At 40.9% G+C, this 16178-nt stretch overlaps 3 protein-coding genes across 4 annotated transcripts in view; 1 reads left to right on the top strand and 2 right to left on the bottom strand.

Moving 5' to 3' along the window:
• si:zfos-323e3.4 (volume-regulated anion channel subunit LRRC8C) overlaps window positions 1–3178 on the top strand; it is a 5318-nt gene extending 2140 nt beyond the window's left edge. Inside the window, exon 3 of the mRNA XM_035659447.1 lies at window positions 585–3178. Within this exon, the coding sequence (XP_035515340.1) occupies window positions 585–2873 (2289 nt within the window). The 3' untranslated portion in view covers window positions 2874–3178. The remainder of the gene's footprint in view (window positions 1–584) is intronic.
• Window positions 3179–7686: 4508 nt separating this feature from the next.
• cdkn2d (cyclin-dependent kinase inhibitor 2D (p19, inhibits CDK4)) lies at window positions 7687–10278 on the bottom strand. Of its 2 annotated transcripts, none has more exons than XM_035659334.1 (3): window positions 10132–10278; window positions 9579–9746; window positions 7687–8597 (listed from the first exon to the last, which is right to left on the bottom strand). In XM_035659334.1, exons 2-3 carry the CDS (start codon window positions 9717–9719, stop codon window positions 8244–8246), a joined length of 495 nt encoding a protein of 164 aa, XP_035515227.1. In that variant the 5' UTR covers window positions 9720–9746; window positions 10132–10278; the 3' UTR covers window positions 7687–8243. The 2 variants fall into 2 exon arrangements, with proteins under 2 accessions (XP_035515227.1, XP_035515228.1); XM_035659335.1 differs by having other exon boundaries at window positions 9579–9741; window positions 10132–10272.
• A 149-nt stretch (window positions 10279–10427) lies between these two features.
• Window positions 10428–16178, bottom strand: part of ap1m2 (adaptor related protein complex 1 subunit mu 2) — a 6148-nt gene continuing 397 nt past the window's right edge. The window contains exons 2-12 of the mRNA XM_035659333.1: window positions 14097–14253; window positions 13897–13964; window positions 13601–13731; window positions 13344–13491; window positions 12993–13119; window positions 12754–12896; window positions 12361–12432; window positions 11775–11933; window positions 11527–11652; window positions 11085–11160; window positions 10428–10944 (exon numbers count right to left, since the gene is read on the bottom strand). Coding sequence (XP_035515226.1) covers window positions 10919–10944; window positions 11085–11160; window positions 11527–11652; window positions 11775–11933; window positions 12361–12432; window positions 12754–12896; window positions 12993–13119; window positions 13344–13491; window positions 13601–13731; window positions 13897–13964; window positions 14097–14253 — 1233 coding nt within the window. The 3' untranslated portion in view covers window positions 10428–10918. The remainder of the gene's footprint in view (window positions 10945–11084; window positions 11161–11526; window positions 11653–11774; window positions 11934–12360; window positions 12433–12753; window positions 12897–12992; window positions 13120–13343; window positions 13492–13600; window positions 13732–13896; window positions 13965–14096; window positions 14254–16178) is intronic.

The following is a 16178-nucleotide window of genomic DNA, read 5'->3' on the forward strand; positions in this document are numbered from 1 at the left end:
TATATATATATATATATATATAAACACTGTTGTGCTGGGAGACATGTTCCTTCATTAATAAGCATGGGCATTGTAATTTAGTTTAAGTCAGTAGTATATACACCATCCTGCTGCTGTAAAAACTCCCTAGAGCACCAAATATGTTAAAATAGTTACAAATTTGTGAAAAGCATTTTTTAGATACAAAATATGGATGGGTGACAAATACAAATAAATAAATAAAGTTTGAGAATGAACCACTATTGACCACCACACTTTCTAAATATAGTCCCCTGATACTCTGTGGCATCTACATTTTTTACTTTCTCTGCTTTTTTTATTAAAATTTTACCTCTAATTTGTTAGTATGTAGCAGTTTATATACATTAAAATGTTGAAACAATGGATCACTTTGGGAGTGTGGTTCCGCTACATTTACTTGAATTTATTTTTTCGTCTTAAACAAAGATGGTGAATACAAGGAAATAATATTGTCGTCTATTCAGACATACTTTGACTTGAATGGTACAATTAAAGACTGTTTGGTGTATGTGTTCCCTTCTTCTTTCTCCTCCTCATTTATTCTTTCATTCTGTTTTCCACAGCTCACCCAAGACAAGATTGCTTGCCTGCCCAGCCACTTCACCAGCCCGACACCTGAAGCTATCGACTGCAGCCACATTCGGTCCTACAGGGAGAATGAGACATCGCAGCACACACTGGTCAAACCTGTAAACCCCATCATCCTGGAGGTGGTTGGTCGCAAGAACAACCTGGACATCCACCAGTACGTGTTTGTCAACCACTACTGCTACGAGAGGTTTGTCCACTGGTATGCAAAGTTCTTCCCATACCTGGTTGTGATCCACACTATGCTATTCATGGTAGCAAGCAGCTTCTGGTTCAAGTTCCCTGGGACATCGTCTAAAATCGACCTTTTTGTTACCATCCTCGGGAAGTGCTTTGATTCACCCTGGACCACGAGGGCCCTGAGTGAGGTTTCTGAGGAGAGAGGAGAGGAGAAACTGGTTAGTTGGAGGAGGAACACCATGTCAAAAGATCCCACAGATCGACGAGCAGATGACGAGGAGACGACAGGGCTTCTCCGCTCCTCGTCCGTAAAGTCTAATCCAGAGAAGAAAGGTCTAGAGCCTCAGTCGACCCCCTCCGTATTGGATAAGAAGGAAGGAGAGCAGGCCAAAGCTCTGTTCGAAAAGGTGAAGAAGTTCAGAACTCATGTAGAGGAAGCGGACATCTTGTATGTCATGTATGTGCTACAAACATCACTGAAAGTCTTCAAGTTCCTTTTAATCATTATCTACACTGCAGTGCTGGTACCGAACATTGAGATAGTAGTGCGCTGTTATGTTCCTCCTGAGTTGACTGGTTTTGATATCTTTTGCTGTAACCACAACAAAGCCCATCTTTTCTCCAAGCTTGCGTACTGCTATATCTGCTTCGTGGGAGTGTACGGAGTTCTGTGCATCTACACCCTCTACTGGCTGTTTCATAGACCTCTGAAGGAGTACTCCTTTGAGCAGGTCAGACTGGAGACAGGTATTAACGACATACCAGACGTGAAAAATGACTTTGCGTTCCTCCTGCACCTTGTCGACCAATATGATGCTCTGTACTCTAAAAGATTTGCTGTCTTTCTCTCTGAGGTCAGCGAGAGCCATCTTCATCAGCTCAACCTCAACTATGAGTGGACCGCCAAAAAGTTGCATGCCCGTCTCGCCAGGAACACGAGCAACCGGTTGGAGCTCCACCTGTTAATGTTGCCAGGACTCCCCGACACAGTCTTTGAAATTCCTGAATTGGAATCGCTCAAACTGGAGCAAGTAAAAAATGTCACCATTCCAGCTGGTGTGGCAAAGCTAGAAGCCCTTCAGGAGTTATCGCTGATCTACTGCCCTACAAAGCTCCAGCTGCCTGCCCTGAACCACCTCAAGGCCAATTTAAAGGTCCTACGTCTAGCTTTTGAAAGTTTAGAAGAGGTGCCTATGTGGATGTACACCCTGCATGGCCTTGAAGAGTTATATCTGAATGGTCCTTTAACCAATGAGGTTTCCAGAAGTGCCACTCTGGACTCCTTTCGAGAGCTTAGAGCGCTGAGAGTCCTCACTCTCCGCTCCAACCTTAATAAGATCCCACCCAGCATAGTGGATGTTGCACTGCAGCTGCAGCGGCTGTGCATCCATAACGAGGGTGTCAAGCTCCAAGCTTTTAGCAGCCTGAAGAAGTTAACCAACATAGTCTCACTGGAGTTAGCGGGCTGCGAGTTAGAGCGCATCCCAAGTGCTGTCTTCAGCCTGAACAATCTGCAGGAGTTGGACCTGAAGGAGAACAAACTTACCACTGTGGAGGAGATTTTGAGCTTACAGCACTGCCGGCGTTTAGTGACACTCCGACTGTGGCACAACAAAATCACTTACATCCCTGATCATATCAGTAAGCTGCACTCCCTGGAGACGCTGGACGTTAGCTGGAACAAGCTACGCAAGCTTCCCTCTCGGCTGTTTTATTGCACCAAACTGAGGCACCTAGATGTCTCCCACAACCAGCTCACCTCTCTTCCTCCTGAGGTGGGCATCCTGCAGAGCCTCCAGTTCTTCTCCGCTGCTTTCAACTCTTTAGAGACACTGCCAGAGGAGCTGTTCTCCTGTAAAAGGCTAAAGATGCTAGCTCTTGGCAACAACTGCCTGCCATTTCTTAGCTCCAGAGTGGCCAACCTGGCCCAGCTGGTCCGGCTGGAGATTAAAGGGAACCGTCTGGAGTCTCTCCCTGTGGAGATAGTGGACTGTCCCCTGCTGTCTATCAGTGGACTGGTAGTAGAGGACAATCTGCTGGATCTGCTGCCATCAGATGTACGAAACAGGTTGACTAACGGTTGAGCCTACAGAGATGAAGACTCTACAGACTCATCTTTGCTCTGTGTGGCTTGGCGGTCTCACTTGCATGGAGAAAACAGAGTATTAACAGAGAGTGAATCTATGACACTGGGCGGAAAGACAGGACAAAAAGGGAAATCCTAACAGACAACAAACGATAACCAAACATTGAAAATCGTATTTATAAAATCTGTGAAATGTGTTTTTAAATCTGTGTCAGTGAGTAAAAAATCAACTTGCACATGTTTTTGAAAATGTTTTTTATGCATTTTCTTAAAAATACTTTTAAATAAATATTTTACAAAGTTTATATGTTTCCTGTATAAACTGGACTTTCATGGAGTTGCTTTTACTGGTGTAGATCACACAGTAAGTTTAAGTTTAACAAGAAATATTATAAATTCAGGGTTAGATTACGGTTGTGTGGAAGAGACAAGGCTCGACCTTCAGATTGTTCTGAAGCAGCATTTTCACTCAGAATCGTGTTTAATTTGCTGAATATTTTGTGGATTCTTCAGACCACAAGTCAACAGGTTTTCTAAATGTGCTGTATCCTGTTGGACAGCTTTTAACAGCATGGAGAAGTGTTTCCCACATTACGGTGGCTCATGTTGCTCCCTTTCAGGCACTAAACAAGTGGAAGGAGAGAAAGCCTTTCAGTAGCCATATAAAAGGTATTCATTTCTTTGTTTACGTATCCTGTCAAATGGAGAAAAGACTGATATCATATGTATGATTATGAGTCAGATGAAAGTCAAGTCAGTGTGGTAGTCAGTGTGCAGGATTCAATAATTAATCATTTACAGAGAGAAGCAAGATAGAACTATTGTCTGTAAAATGGTTTATTTGATTGCAGAATTTGCACATCATACTCTGGTGCAGATACATTTAGAGTGCCTTTTGAACACACTCACACAAGGAAATAAAATTACTTAAAGGTCTGTTGCTAAACTGGAAGTCGTTGTCATACAAACAATCACCCATTTTCTTTCTTTCTTTCCTCCTGCATTCCCTCTGTGTAACATTGTGTCTCATCCTAGACACGCATAACAGACTTATACACCTCAGCCAGGGCTTCCACTTTTCAGCCTGAACTGTAGTGCGGACGTGTCCTGGCTTGTATGCTACAGTACAAGTTAAGGACATACCTCTGTAATACTGCTCCATACACTGACCTGCCCACGCTGCCACATGCCTGCAAGGCTGTGAGAAAAGATTTTTTCTTTTGTATTTTATCATTTAGATGGATTCGAGTATAGTGCCGAAAGTTGGCAAAATATAAAGAGAAAGAAGCTGCGCAGTAGAAATTGTATGCCTAATGTCACAATGCTTTGTCAATCATTTACTTATTTATTTTCCTCTCTGAAGATGACAGTCAAGCGTGTCACCAGCATTAACCAAAACACGTCATTGCGACTAAGGCTCGACTGTCTCCAAGGGGGTTGCTTTGAGTTGTTAGGGGTGATATCTTCAGTTATAGTTGGTGTACTGACTTGAGCTTGAAATGCTTCGACAGTCATATTAGTGGGGCGTGCCTTCAGGTCTGATTGTACTAATGCGGTGTTTACATTTGAATAGGAAAATCACATTGGGAGTTTCTGTTGTTCCAATGTCAAGATAGAGTTCCTGCAACTTGATGAAGTTAAAGTGTAGACAGTTTTAAGGTTAATAGAGCATGTTCTGGTGTGCCTATCTTGGTTGTTATTGCACATAACACCCATGAAGGAGATCTCTATGTAGCGAAAATCATAGGTTTGTATTTTTTTTTCTAATCTCACATGCCCATACATTACATACATACATACTTACCTATATACATCATTTTCCTGTCCATACAGGCTGTGAGGTGAGGCTTCAGCAAGCAAACACAGTCCAGGGGAAACAAAAAGAGATTGATTTAGCCTCATATTGGCTTCAACTGAACTTCAAAATGCATTTCTATACAGAACAACTGCATAAAACTGTGGATTTCATCCCCTATTCCTTACAATATAGTTGTGTTAGACCAATTCACCTTTTCAGTGTACATGTGGGCATGTGATCATTGTATTAAAGGTCCAGTGTGTAACATTTAGGAGAAGCTATTGTCAAAAATGTAATATAATATACATACCTATGTTTTCTTAAGTGTATAATCACCTGAAAATAAGAATTGTTATGTTTACATAACAGAGTCTTTTGTACCTACAAGCGCTGCAAGTCGCCTTCAAAGGAGTCCGCTGTGTTGAACCGCCATGTTTCTACAGTAGCTCAAACAAACCAAAAACTGGCTTTAGGGGTGTTTTGCGGCTCTTGTTTTGCAGTCACCGTAGTTTCTCCTTCAAGCTTGCAAGGGGAGACTGAAACAACGGAGCTGCAATCTGAAACTACACAGATAGATTAGACTAAATCCTACACTCATACAACATTTGTGAACCACTCACTACAAGTTTCTAGAGCCCAGGATGATTTGTTCAACTAACAGTCCAAATTCTAATATTTGATAACATGAAACCATCAAATGTTTGGTATGTTTGCTTGAAAAATGACTTTAGCAATTAACAGAATATCTTTCGATCAACTAATTGATGCAGCTCTGACAGAGAGCTAAGGGACAATCCTTAGGAAGAGGGGTCTAAGATTGTGACCATGCGACATCCTCAATTTGACTTTGGTTGGCAGCCTTTTTTGCACTTCATCCCCCATTTCTCTCTTGCTTCAGTTACTTTCAGCTCTCATCTGTCTAAGAAAGGCAAAAACACCCCAAAAAAGAGGTGTAAACATGCACTTAGTCAGACGGGTGTGTTAAACACTTCATTCCTTTATCATATTCTCTTATCTCAAACAGGAACAAAAGTTCTCCCATCAGACACTTGTCTCATTGTTGTCGTCATCTGTCTGTGTGTGCTTGACCATTTGAGTGAGGGAGAACGCTGATACTGGCTTTTCTTGTCTACTCCTACTGCTTCTCGCAAACTTGTCCCTGTAACTGTATCTCTCCCAGCTTTCAGAACAAACAAACCACAACAGTGTTTATACTGCACAGAGAGTATTTGTATATCCAACAACACACCCACAATTGTCCTCACTGAAGTCAGGGAGCTCTACCTAGTGGCGGGAGGGAGGTCTGTCTGAGGCTGCATTTTTCATGTTTACAACTGTGTGACTGATTTAGTTGTGTAGGGTGTGGAAATGTATTGAAATATTATTTGAGGTTGTGTGTCTTTATTACACAAGATAAGGGAGTGGTGGCGCAAAAGATGACCAGAAGCTGTTTCAAAACCGAAGACAAGCTAGGAAAATCTGGGCAGGGGAAGTAAATGACTCCTTTTTTTCCTCCTCAACAGCTACTGCGGAAGTACCCTTGAGGCAGGCATTTCACCTCGGGCCGCTTCAGTAGAGTTGTTCAATGCCCAAAAAGTCAAATACTGTGGTTGGACTGCGCAGCTCCTAGCTGGAGGCGACGTGTGGGACTATGTAAATCTGAAAACAGGAAGGTGAAAACAACATGAAACTGCAGACTGCAGGATATTAAATCCAGTGACGGAAGAAGTATTTGAAGCTCTTATTTAAGTCCAGCATTCAAAGTTTTACTTGAAAAGACTGCTAAAAGTATTATTGGCCAAATGTATATAAAATGTATCAAACACTCAGTACTCATAAGGCCTATAAGTGTTATATTTGTATTATTAATGCATTTTAATGTTGTAGCTGGTTTCAGGTGGAGCCCGTTTGATCTACATTATATTTTGCAGGGTACTTTAATGTATAACACATTTTATTATATACCATTATCAGTAAAGTAACTAATAACAATAGCTGGCAAATAAATGTAGTTGAGTAAAAAGTACAGTATTTCACACACTAACATACATGGTCTTTCTGTGACATGATGAGGCTCTCCGCGGCGGTCCGGTAGCACAGTAGTTGAACTGTATGTCCTTTTTTGGCTGCTGAAGTTGGCCCGTGGCAAACAAGCAAACAAAATACCCATTGTACTATACGAGCCCTGAGCACAAACATCAGCAAACTGTGGTGCCACCGTTACCTACAAGCCTCAACAAAACAGGGCCCTCATTCATTTTGAGTTGCGATTCTGCTATCTGTGTGACCTTTGAGAGGGTTTTCACAGCGCAGCGCATTCCAGTGAGGAGTTATTATAAATGCCCTTGATGAATCACCTTGGGGAAGTACCTAACACTTGGATTATGTAGCACAGTTAACGAAGTACAGAAAGCATTGTTTTAAGGCAGAATACATCAGATCGTTATGAATGTAAAGGGAAATGTTATTAATGTGGGTTGACAAAGGCCCCTTTAGCAGCTGAAATTGGACAAATTAAATGACCCTAAATAGATTTAGTCTATGGTTCAGTTCTGCAATTTAAAGAAATATCAGTGGTTAACAACCTTTAAGACTTATGACCGCTCAAAATGAAACGAAATGATGAATCTACTTAGCAGCCCTTCTTGCATTTGTCACCAGTGATTATCACATTAAGGGTTTAAATAAGTCTTATTGGCCAGAAGGGGTACAACTTTCAACTATTTCACAAGAAAAGGCATTAAGAGAAGTCAGACAAAAGAAGAAAGAAGTTTTTTTTATGTATTTTTATGAATCAAAATGTTGTTTTTGTCATCTTCCCAAAGATTTACCTTCTTCATTGGGGACTGTCCTCCAAGTTGGGAAAAACTGCTCTACACAATGGTCTAAATTTCAAAGCTAAATACATTTCCTTAAAGAAAACATGTTATCAGTGAAACATACATAAATGACCACAGTGTCTTCAATGGTAGCTAAATCAGTATACTGTATACAATAAAAACAATGACTTCAGTTCAAGTTTAACACTTTATTTTGTGCTTTCTTCTTCAAATATTAAAGTGAATGATATCACTTTTGTTTTAAAAGTATTTATATAAATAACATTTCAACAAATCACAATAAATGTTGCTATTTACAAAGTCACGGGAATATTCAGTCCTATTCCAACAATAAATAAGAGTAAATTCAAAGTCTAAGTACATCTAATTAAGAGAAACAAAACTATGAAAAGCAATCAGGGTGCACCATGTCAAGTTTTGTAATTTTTAAAAAAAAACATACACAACTGTTCTTACAAATAATGCAATAATTACAAAACACTGGGGAAACTATCTACAAATGTGCACTCCCAATTAATAGGGAAAACAGATATATAAGGTGCCTAAATTGCACTGTGCAAAAGAGGTGTCTACTGTATATAGCCACCCATCCACTGAAAAGAAGCTGCCTGTGACACATTAATGCTGAGCCACTATTAACAAAAAATAATCCTTTACACAGCAATGAATTCAAGTCACCAGGTTTGAAGCAAAAATAAGGGTTAGGTTAGGGTCCCACCCAGCACCCAGACTAACTATGAATGTGAGCGAAAAGCAAGTCAATCATATCGGGCACACATGAAGCTCGGGCCACGTCTATGGCCGTCTGACCGCTGACGTTGGCGTGCTTCAGGTCGGACCGCGGTGCCAAGAACTCCACAACATCTCGGTGGCCTTCCCGGATGGCAATGTGGATAGGCAGGGCGCCGCTCTGATCCGGGATGTTTACCGAAGCGCCGTACTCCACCAGAACCTGCACAGTGTCCAGGAATCCTGTCCGGGCTGCATCGTGCACAGGCGCTATCCCGTGTTTGTCCTGCATGTTGGGGTCTGCTCCTTTTTCCAACAGCAAACTTGCAACCTTGGAGTTTCCCATCATCATCACCTGTGGCCGATATCGGAGGAGAGGGGAAGAAGAGGAGAGGGGAAGAAGAGGAGAGTTCATTTACCACCATTGTGTAAATGTTTGTCTGGATTCTCTCAAATACAGAGACTTTCAACAGCTTAATCAATAATTCAGTGTTTTATTTTAGTCCTGAAAGTCACTTCCAACACAATCTGTAAAGTGAGACCGTAAAGAGTAAAACAATATTTATTGACATTCACCTTTATACAATCAGTTTATCAAGTACACACAATTACAACAGTCCTGGAATAAATCCTCCCTTCATGAAGGCTTTTATGTTCAGTTGTTGTTGAAACTGTTTTAGAGAGCTGTTGATGTATTTCACTGTTTTATTTTACAGATAATTAATTGGCAACAATTAGGATAATTAATTAAAGATTAAAGTCAATTATCAGGCAGACATTCCCTCAAATGTGAGGCTGGCTTTTTCTTTGTTATTTTACAGTTAATCACATATCTTTGGCTTTTGAACAAGCAATTTGAAGACAACACTTGGAGGTTTAGAAAACTGCAATGGACATTTTCCTCAATTAAACACAATTTAACAGCACCACCAAGTACAACCTCCAAAATGACCATTAAGTTTAATCAACACTGCTCTAAAGCAGTTTATAAATAACTAATAAATAACATGGCAGTATAACCTTCATGAAGGTAGGATTTATAACAGGCCTGTTGTATTACACTGCACTAATAAATAACATGGCACCTGAGTGTATATCCTCTTTTTTTTATGCATTTCTAACAGGTCAAATCATCAAACAGTGCTTTCCACACAATCCCACGCACTTAATTCTAACATAAAAACATAACACATCCATTACAGCCTGCAGCACGGTCATTATGAGGCGGTAAGGAGATGTGTCTGCAAACCGAAGAACCATCCGAACTAACGTACTAACAGTATATTTAATACCTTGGGGAATATGAATCAGGACATTTCGGAGAAGCGGTCCTCACCTGCAGCGCAGTCCTGCCAAATTCATTGAGAGTGTCCGGATGCAATCTGCATTCCTCCAGGATCCTCTGCACCTCGCTGCTGTTCCCTCTGGCTGCTGCCGCCGTCAAAGCTTTACCGGCATCCATCTGACTAAGGACCATTATAGTCTCTCTCTCTCTCTGCCTGTTCTGTAGATGTACAACAACAACAACAACAGTCACATCGACAGTCAGCCGCGGGCCGGTGGTGGTAACGCTGTAATGAGCAGTGAACAGATGAAACCTGGATTCAGGAAGGTTAACTTCGTGCTACAGCTAGCCACTAACAGCATCCGGCTAACATACGCTTCAGTTCCCCGTTGACGCCATGTTATCGGACTGTAGCTAGCGTAACGTTACACCGGGTGGGTTCAACAAAACGTACGTGTTAACAAAGCGGTGTGAAAGCAGTTGTTCTATGGAGACAGACAGAGAGAGAGAGACGGCTCACGTCAACTCAGTGTTATAAACAATTAGCATCCGGGCTAACCGCTAACGTTAAAAAGAGGACCGACTGTAGAGCTGTTAAACATACCTTGTTCGGTTCCTCGATATCCACAACGTCGGTAAGAGTTTATATCCCGCTGTTTTCTAAAGACCAGTGAATTTCAAATAAAATCCAAACAGTGGCGGTTTATCAACATTAGAAAATACATTTGCGCGCTGAGATCTACACAGCGGTGTGTCCAGACTACAATTTACAAACATTGGAGAGAACGCACGCCGACCAATCACAGCTCGCCCAGAGGGTGTTGCTCTTCCATATATGGTAAAAGGGGCGGCGTTACAACTCTGTTTCTACGCTATCACTGTGGTAACAGCAGCGGTCGACCAATCAGAGGCTGTGGTGAAGAAAGCGGGCGATTCGTATACGTTGAGGTCTTCAAAGGCAGTTCATTCACATTTCTGACCTTTAGTTGTATTTCTCCCGAAGCAAGTGTGGAAAAAAGGCGGGTGTAAGTTTTTAATTTTAGGCGGAATTTAGTGACTGTGATTACACAATGCATTTACTACAATATGAGGACAACATCTGCCCTTATGTGCCATTGCAAACTCATGAGAAAAACAATAGGGCCACAACAAAAATACAATGGTTGCCAATGAGACATTGTTTGGAGGGAATAATTTCATTAAGCATTTAAATAATTTGCAGTGGTCCCACAATAGAAACATTAAAATCAAGTTGCACACAGATTTGATAAAAACAAGATATTAAACAGAGCAGGTGAAATTTAAAAACATTCTTTCAGTCAAGTCAAAGTGATCTTTGATGCTCCTCTGGAAGTGCTGCAAGTGAGGAATATAGAGTAATCCGCCAGGCTTTACACATTGGTCCTTAGCTGGTAGTCTAAATAAAAAGAGAACAAATGTAAGGAGAAATTATACATTTGAAGTCATTAAATGTGTGACCACTTGCTTTTAAAACAGTACAATATGTTGCAAGTATTCACATTATATTGAAGTTTAGTGAAAAAATTATTAATGTACCTCCACTCTGTGTAATGTACCGGACCCACGGTAAAGCCTGGTAACCACTTTTTTCAATGATCTTCATATATCGCACCTGGTGAAAAAGAGACAGGGAGACGCACAACATGTTGAGGCAAGTAACATTAATGTGCAATACCAATTAAAATCAAATCTTGTTTGCCAGTCTAGCACACAATATCAGCTCTCGCAGGACCTGACTTGACTATGTAACGGCTTGTAAATGCTCAATGCAAAGCAGTTGTGTCATTTTATGTTTAGAGCTTTAAAACTGTCCATATAAAACAACATTTAACATGTTCTGACACGCTTCAGATCCAGAATAAGTGTTTTTCTCTCAGATGGACGAGACTAATACTACCACAGGGTGATATTCTTGTGGTTATTTTGACATTAAAAGGAGAGCCTCAGTATAAACACACAGACCTGCATGCACACACACCTGTATTCCCGAGACTGTGAAGTATGGGATTTCAAATTTGACAGTAATGGGAGGTTTTCCCTCAAGCTCATCTTTCTCCACACTGGGCAGACCAAAATGAGCTCTCATTAGAAACTCTTTACCTCCCTGGAGGGGTGGATGCAGACACAGACGAATGTATTAGACATACAGAGAGATGGACATGAATGTAAAATACAATGCAATATACATTAAAGGGAGTGAATTCAGTGTAGCTGTGAATTGCTTACAGGGAAAGACTTAATGGTCCACACCACCAGGTTCTTCTCAGGCACATATTTGGCATTTCCTGTGCTGGTTTTGAACTTGGGTGAGTCAGCATCACTGGGCACAGGGACCCTCACCTCCACATTATTTGCCACAGACTGTTTTTTAAATTGTCCCTTTGCCTAAAAACACAATATGAGAGAATATATTGTTAAAGCCTATTTCTTGATGGAGTTTTGCCTTTATTGGACAGGACAGCTGAAGACTGACAGGAAAAGGGGGAGGGAGAGAGAGAGAAAGGGCCACAGGTCGGATTTGACTCCTTCTTCGCTTCAGCAAGAACTCAGCCTTTGTACACGGGGCGCCGGCTCTACCAGGTAAGCTAATGGGCACCCCGCAAATGCAACTTTAACTGTTACTCTAACGGTAGTATGTGGTATTATTGTGTATTAAACATGACAGAAAAAAATAATAATAATCTAATTCTTGTGCTTTTCATGCTTAAACACTTTTCTTTTTAAAGCATAGTGTTAACAGTGACACAACATATTCATAGAAAGGTTTGTAATTTTGTTGCCAGTGAAGTTAAAAATACACTCGGTGAGTTACCTTAACCATGATTTCCACTCTACTGTGAGAGAATTTCTCTATGACTGATTCAATCCATATCAGAGGCTTCACCTGTAAGAGATGAATGAAAGGGTTTCATCAAACAAACCATTTTACAATTTACAAGCAGCATAAAAAATACTTTTGAGTTTTTTATTTAAGTCTCTTTTGAATACTCCTTTAGCAGAGTCTTTTTAAAGCTCATATCCTGTGTGAAGACAATATGTTTAAGGCGAGATTATGATAGGATCATGGCTCATTAGATAAACAGTCCAGATAAGGAAAATTTAAGTCATGTGTTTACACTCATAGCACTGTAAGACTCATGGCACATGGTGTAAGTGACAAATATAAACAATTTAGTGTGAATACAAGGTACTGAATTGGACTAACATGGGTATTGATGCGGTAGGACATGAGCTCAGACTCCCCATCTGGAGGAATGAAGGAGATTGTTCGATCACTCTCAAAGCGTGACAGACGGACACATTGGTGGAACTTCACATCCTCCATCACCACCGTCTTTCCTTTGTCACCTGAACACAACGCAATACAATCAGTGGTATTAATCTAAATATAACTAAAGCAGACGTACACAGATGGATGTGGTAAGACAGAAGTCCCATACGTACGTCCAGTGAGAGCAAAAAGCACTCGATCGTTGAGGCCCAGCCGCAGTTCAGGCATCCCAGAGAGCATGGTTTTCAGCTTGATGCTACCCACAATGTCACTGCTCATCACACTACCGTTAGCATTCACCTGAAAAACAAAACACAATGGTAATATTAAGTTTGTTAAAATAAACAGTAAGCTGAGAAAAAATTACAAGATATCGTGTTAATATTATACTGTGCCCAATTGAACAATCTACTGTAACTTTTATGAGAAAAAATGTCCTGTGATTAACAAAACAAGTGGATTTTTTAAAAGTATAACAGCTCGGACATATATAAATAATAAATCAGCCCTACATCCTGTCTTACCAGTACATTGATGGACTCGATGACATCAATAAAGACCTCGTTCTTCTTGTATTTGATTCCCTCTGACCTCCAGGAGACAGCGTTGGTGACAGTGGTCGGCACCTTGGACTTTGCCACCTCAAGCTTGGTCCCTTCCTGAGTGATGTATCTGCAAGAGATGAGTTGAGAAGAGATGGCCCACTGTGACTCAACTCTTTATCAAGATACAGAATATGTATATGTCTGCATGCGTGTATGTGTATCTTGCAGAGTCTCACTCCTGTAGGATCTTGCTGTCGGTAGTCTGAGGGAATCCAAAGTCCATCAGCTCATCCAGCAGCTCGTAGACAACCACAAAATTGTCCTGAATGCTCTCCTCCTCCAGCTCTTTGAAGTACTCTGTGAACACCTGCACAATAGACATCGGCCTTATCTGTGGTGGCTCAGGGTAACTTTGGATTTTCACTATCTTTGGCTGCCATCTTCCACTGGTTCGTCACTTAAATACAAGCTAATCCTAGCAAACTGCACAATAAATATTTACAACAAATATAAGTCTGTATGTGCCACTCACCTCGACTAGTTTGTATAGAAATGAGTACACAAGGGAGGCGTTGGCGTTCTTGTTTGTAGTGGCCACCACTGTACAGAGATCAGGTCAAGGAGTATTTTGCACATTAATGTTTTGTTACAGTCGAAGGACGTGATGTTATGAATGAATTTCTGTCACAGATCTCAATAACTGGATGTCAGTAACATCTACGACAAGGATACGGTACAGGTTGCTGTGTTTGATCCACATGAAGTGAACACTGCCATGTGACAGCACAGGGCAGAGGAGCCCCTCCTCTTCATGTTGCATGAGTAAAGGCATGAAGTGGTCGATCTCTGCCATGTCCACATCGCCTTTGTAGTTTCGACAAATCAGCACCTGAGTGGGGTGAATAACACCACGTGGTTATCGACAATCTGTAGTGCGCCAGTGCAACGACGAAATAATGTGTTTCCTACAGAAGCGTCAAGAAACAATGTGGTTAATCTGGAACTATCCAGACAGTCTGACATGCAACTGGCTTTTGGACCAGAGCTGAGGATCTAAAAGGAAAAGCTGTCACCAACAAAGATGGAACAATGATTGATGTATTACCCATTATAATGAATCACAATATTAATCACAATGTACTTCAATAACTGAATAATTGTTAGTAACAGTAACAGGTTAAAGTTAGTTTAGCTCCTCCGCTTTCACAAATTTGAGTAAATTAAATATCTTTAAGTACAACGATTAATGATATCATCTTGGCTTTTACTGTTCTGATGTCCTATAGATTATTATTTGATTAACTGAGAAAACAATCAGCAGACTAATCAATAATGAAGATGTAAATGTTACTAAGTATTATTTACACAAGTACTATATACTATAATTTAAAAACTTACTCTACAAATTTGAGGTACTTGTACTTGTCGTGATCATATATAACAGTATACAAGTTTTACTTTTAATACTTTACTACATTTTCCTGATTATACTTACATACTTTTACTTAAGTAAAATTCTCTGCATGACTTTGTACAATGTTGTATTAGTGTTTTTAATTAAGTAAAGAATCTACTTCCTCCTTCCTAGTTGCAGCACTGGTGGAGGAAGTACATTTTTGAAGTCTTCAGAGGGGCCGTGACTCAGTTTTAATGAGATTCCATTAATATTTAAAATGTTCAGAAAATCCACATTCAATAAAAAACGTTTTTTACAGACCCTCAGATGTTGACGTACTAGTGATGTTGTACAGTATTAATTAAGTTGGGATCCTTACATATTTTTATCCCTGCCCACACAAATGGCTGGGCCCCTACATAGGTCAAGTGAACAGGCCCTCCCCAAATCTGCCTGAGGTCACGCATGCGTGACTGCAGGGGCGTGACCTTCGCCTGCCAAGGCCTACACACACGGTCAACCGCACACACACCCCTTGCAGCTGGGCCCCAGAAAGCTTTCTCCTCCCCCCCTTACTTATGGGTGGGCCCTGGTGATTGTCACTAATCTCTGTGAGTCTGCAGATTCTTTCTACTTTAACATCAATGACCTACTAATAAAATGGAAAGATAAGATGTTTAAAGGACCACTGTGTAGGATCCTTTAAGACATCTTATCTTTCTCATTCTCCTTCCTAGATCTGACGACCTGTGAATGAGAAAGGGCTGTGAAGCGTGAAGGAGAAACTACGGAGGTCGTGAAAAACACAGAAGGCCCAATTTACAGCCAGTGTTTGGTTTGCCAGTTCTGGGTTACTGTAGAAACATGGAGGTTCAACATGGCGGACTTCATGGAAGACGGCCCACTGTGTCTGTAGATAACGGAAACACGATTCCTATATTCAGGTAATTATACACTAATGAAAACATACCTATAAATATTATATTCCATCTCTGCCAACAGATCCTCCTAAATGTTACACCCTAAAATAAAACAGGTCCAACCTGCTCACAAAGCAACAACCAACAAAGGTTACAGCAGGTCAGAAAAACAGCTGGGATCAAATGAAATATCACACATGTTGCTGTAACACACCATTTTATCTCTCTCTCTCACACACACACACACACCACCTGGAACCATTGCATTTCTAAGCAACACTAATTTGTGTGTCAGGTTACAGTTCCTGTGAGAAGAGAAAAGGATGTTTGTGCCATGCACACTGTGTGTGTGTGTGTGTGCAGCGCTATGACTGAAGGCTACAGGTACACAGTGCTGCAGCACAATGGGCCACTCTCACTGAAGTTATTTAAGGCTGCAGCCTGCGTTTCCCACTGACAGACATGCGGAAGTAAAGAAGAAAAGGCCAATGAATGAGT

Source organism: Morone saxatilis, unplaced genomic scaffold (genome assembly GCF_004916995.1).
Source record: "Morone saxatilis isolate NCDOM2014 unplaced genomic scaffold, NCSU_SB_2.0 Contig17, whole genome shotgun sequence".
Lineage (NCBI taxonomy): Eukaryota > Metazoa > Chordata > Actinopteri > Moronidae > Morone > Morone saxatilis.

Excerpts from the sequence above, each read along its gene's own strand:
- cdkn2d (XM_035659334.1), bottom strand. The coding sequence starts at position 9,719 with ATGGTCCTTAGTCAGATGGATGCCGGTAAAGCTTTGACGGCGGCAGCA. Across the intron at positions 8,598-9,578 it reads TTGGCAGGACTGCGCTGCAG|GTGATGATGATGGGAAACTC; the intron begins GTGAGGACCGCT and ends TATCGGCCACAG.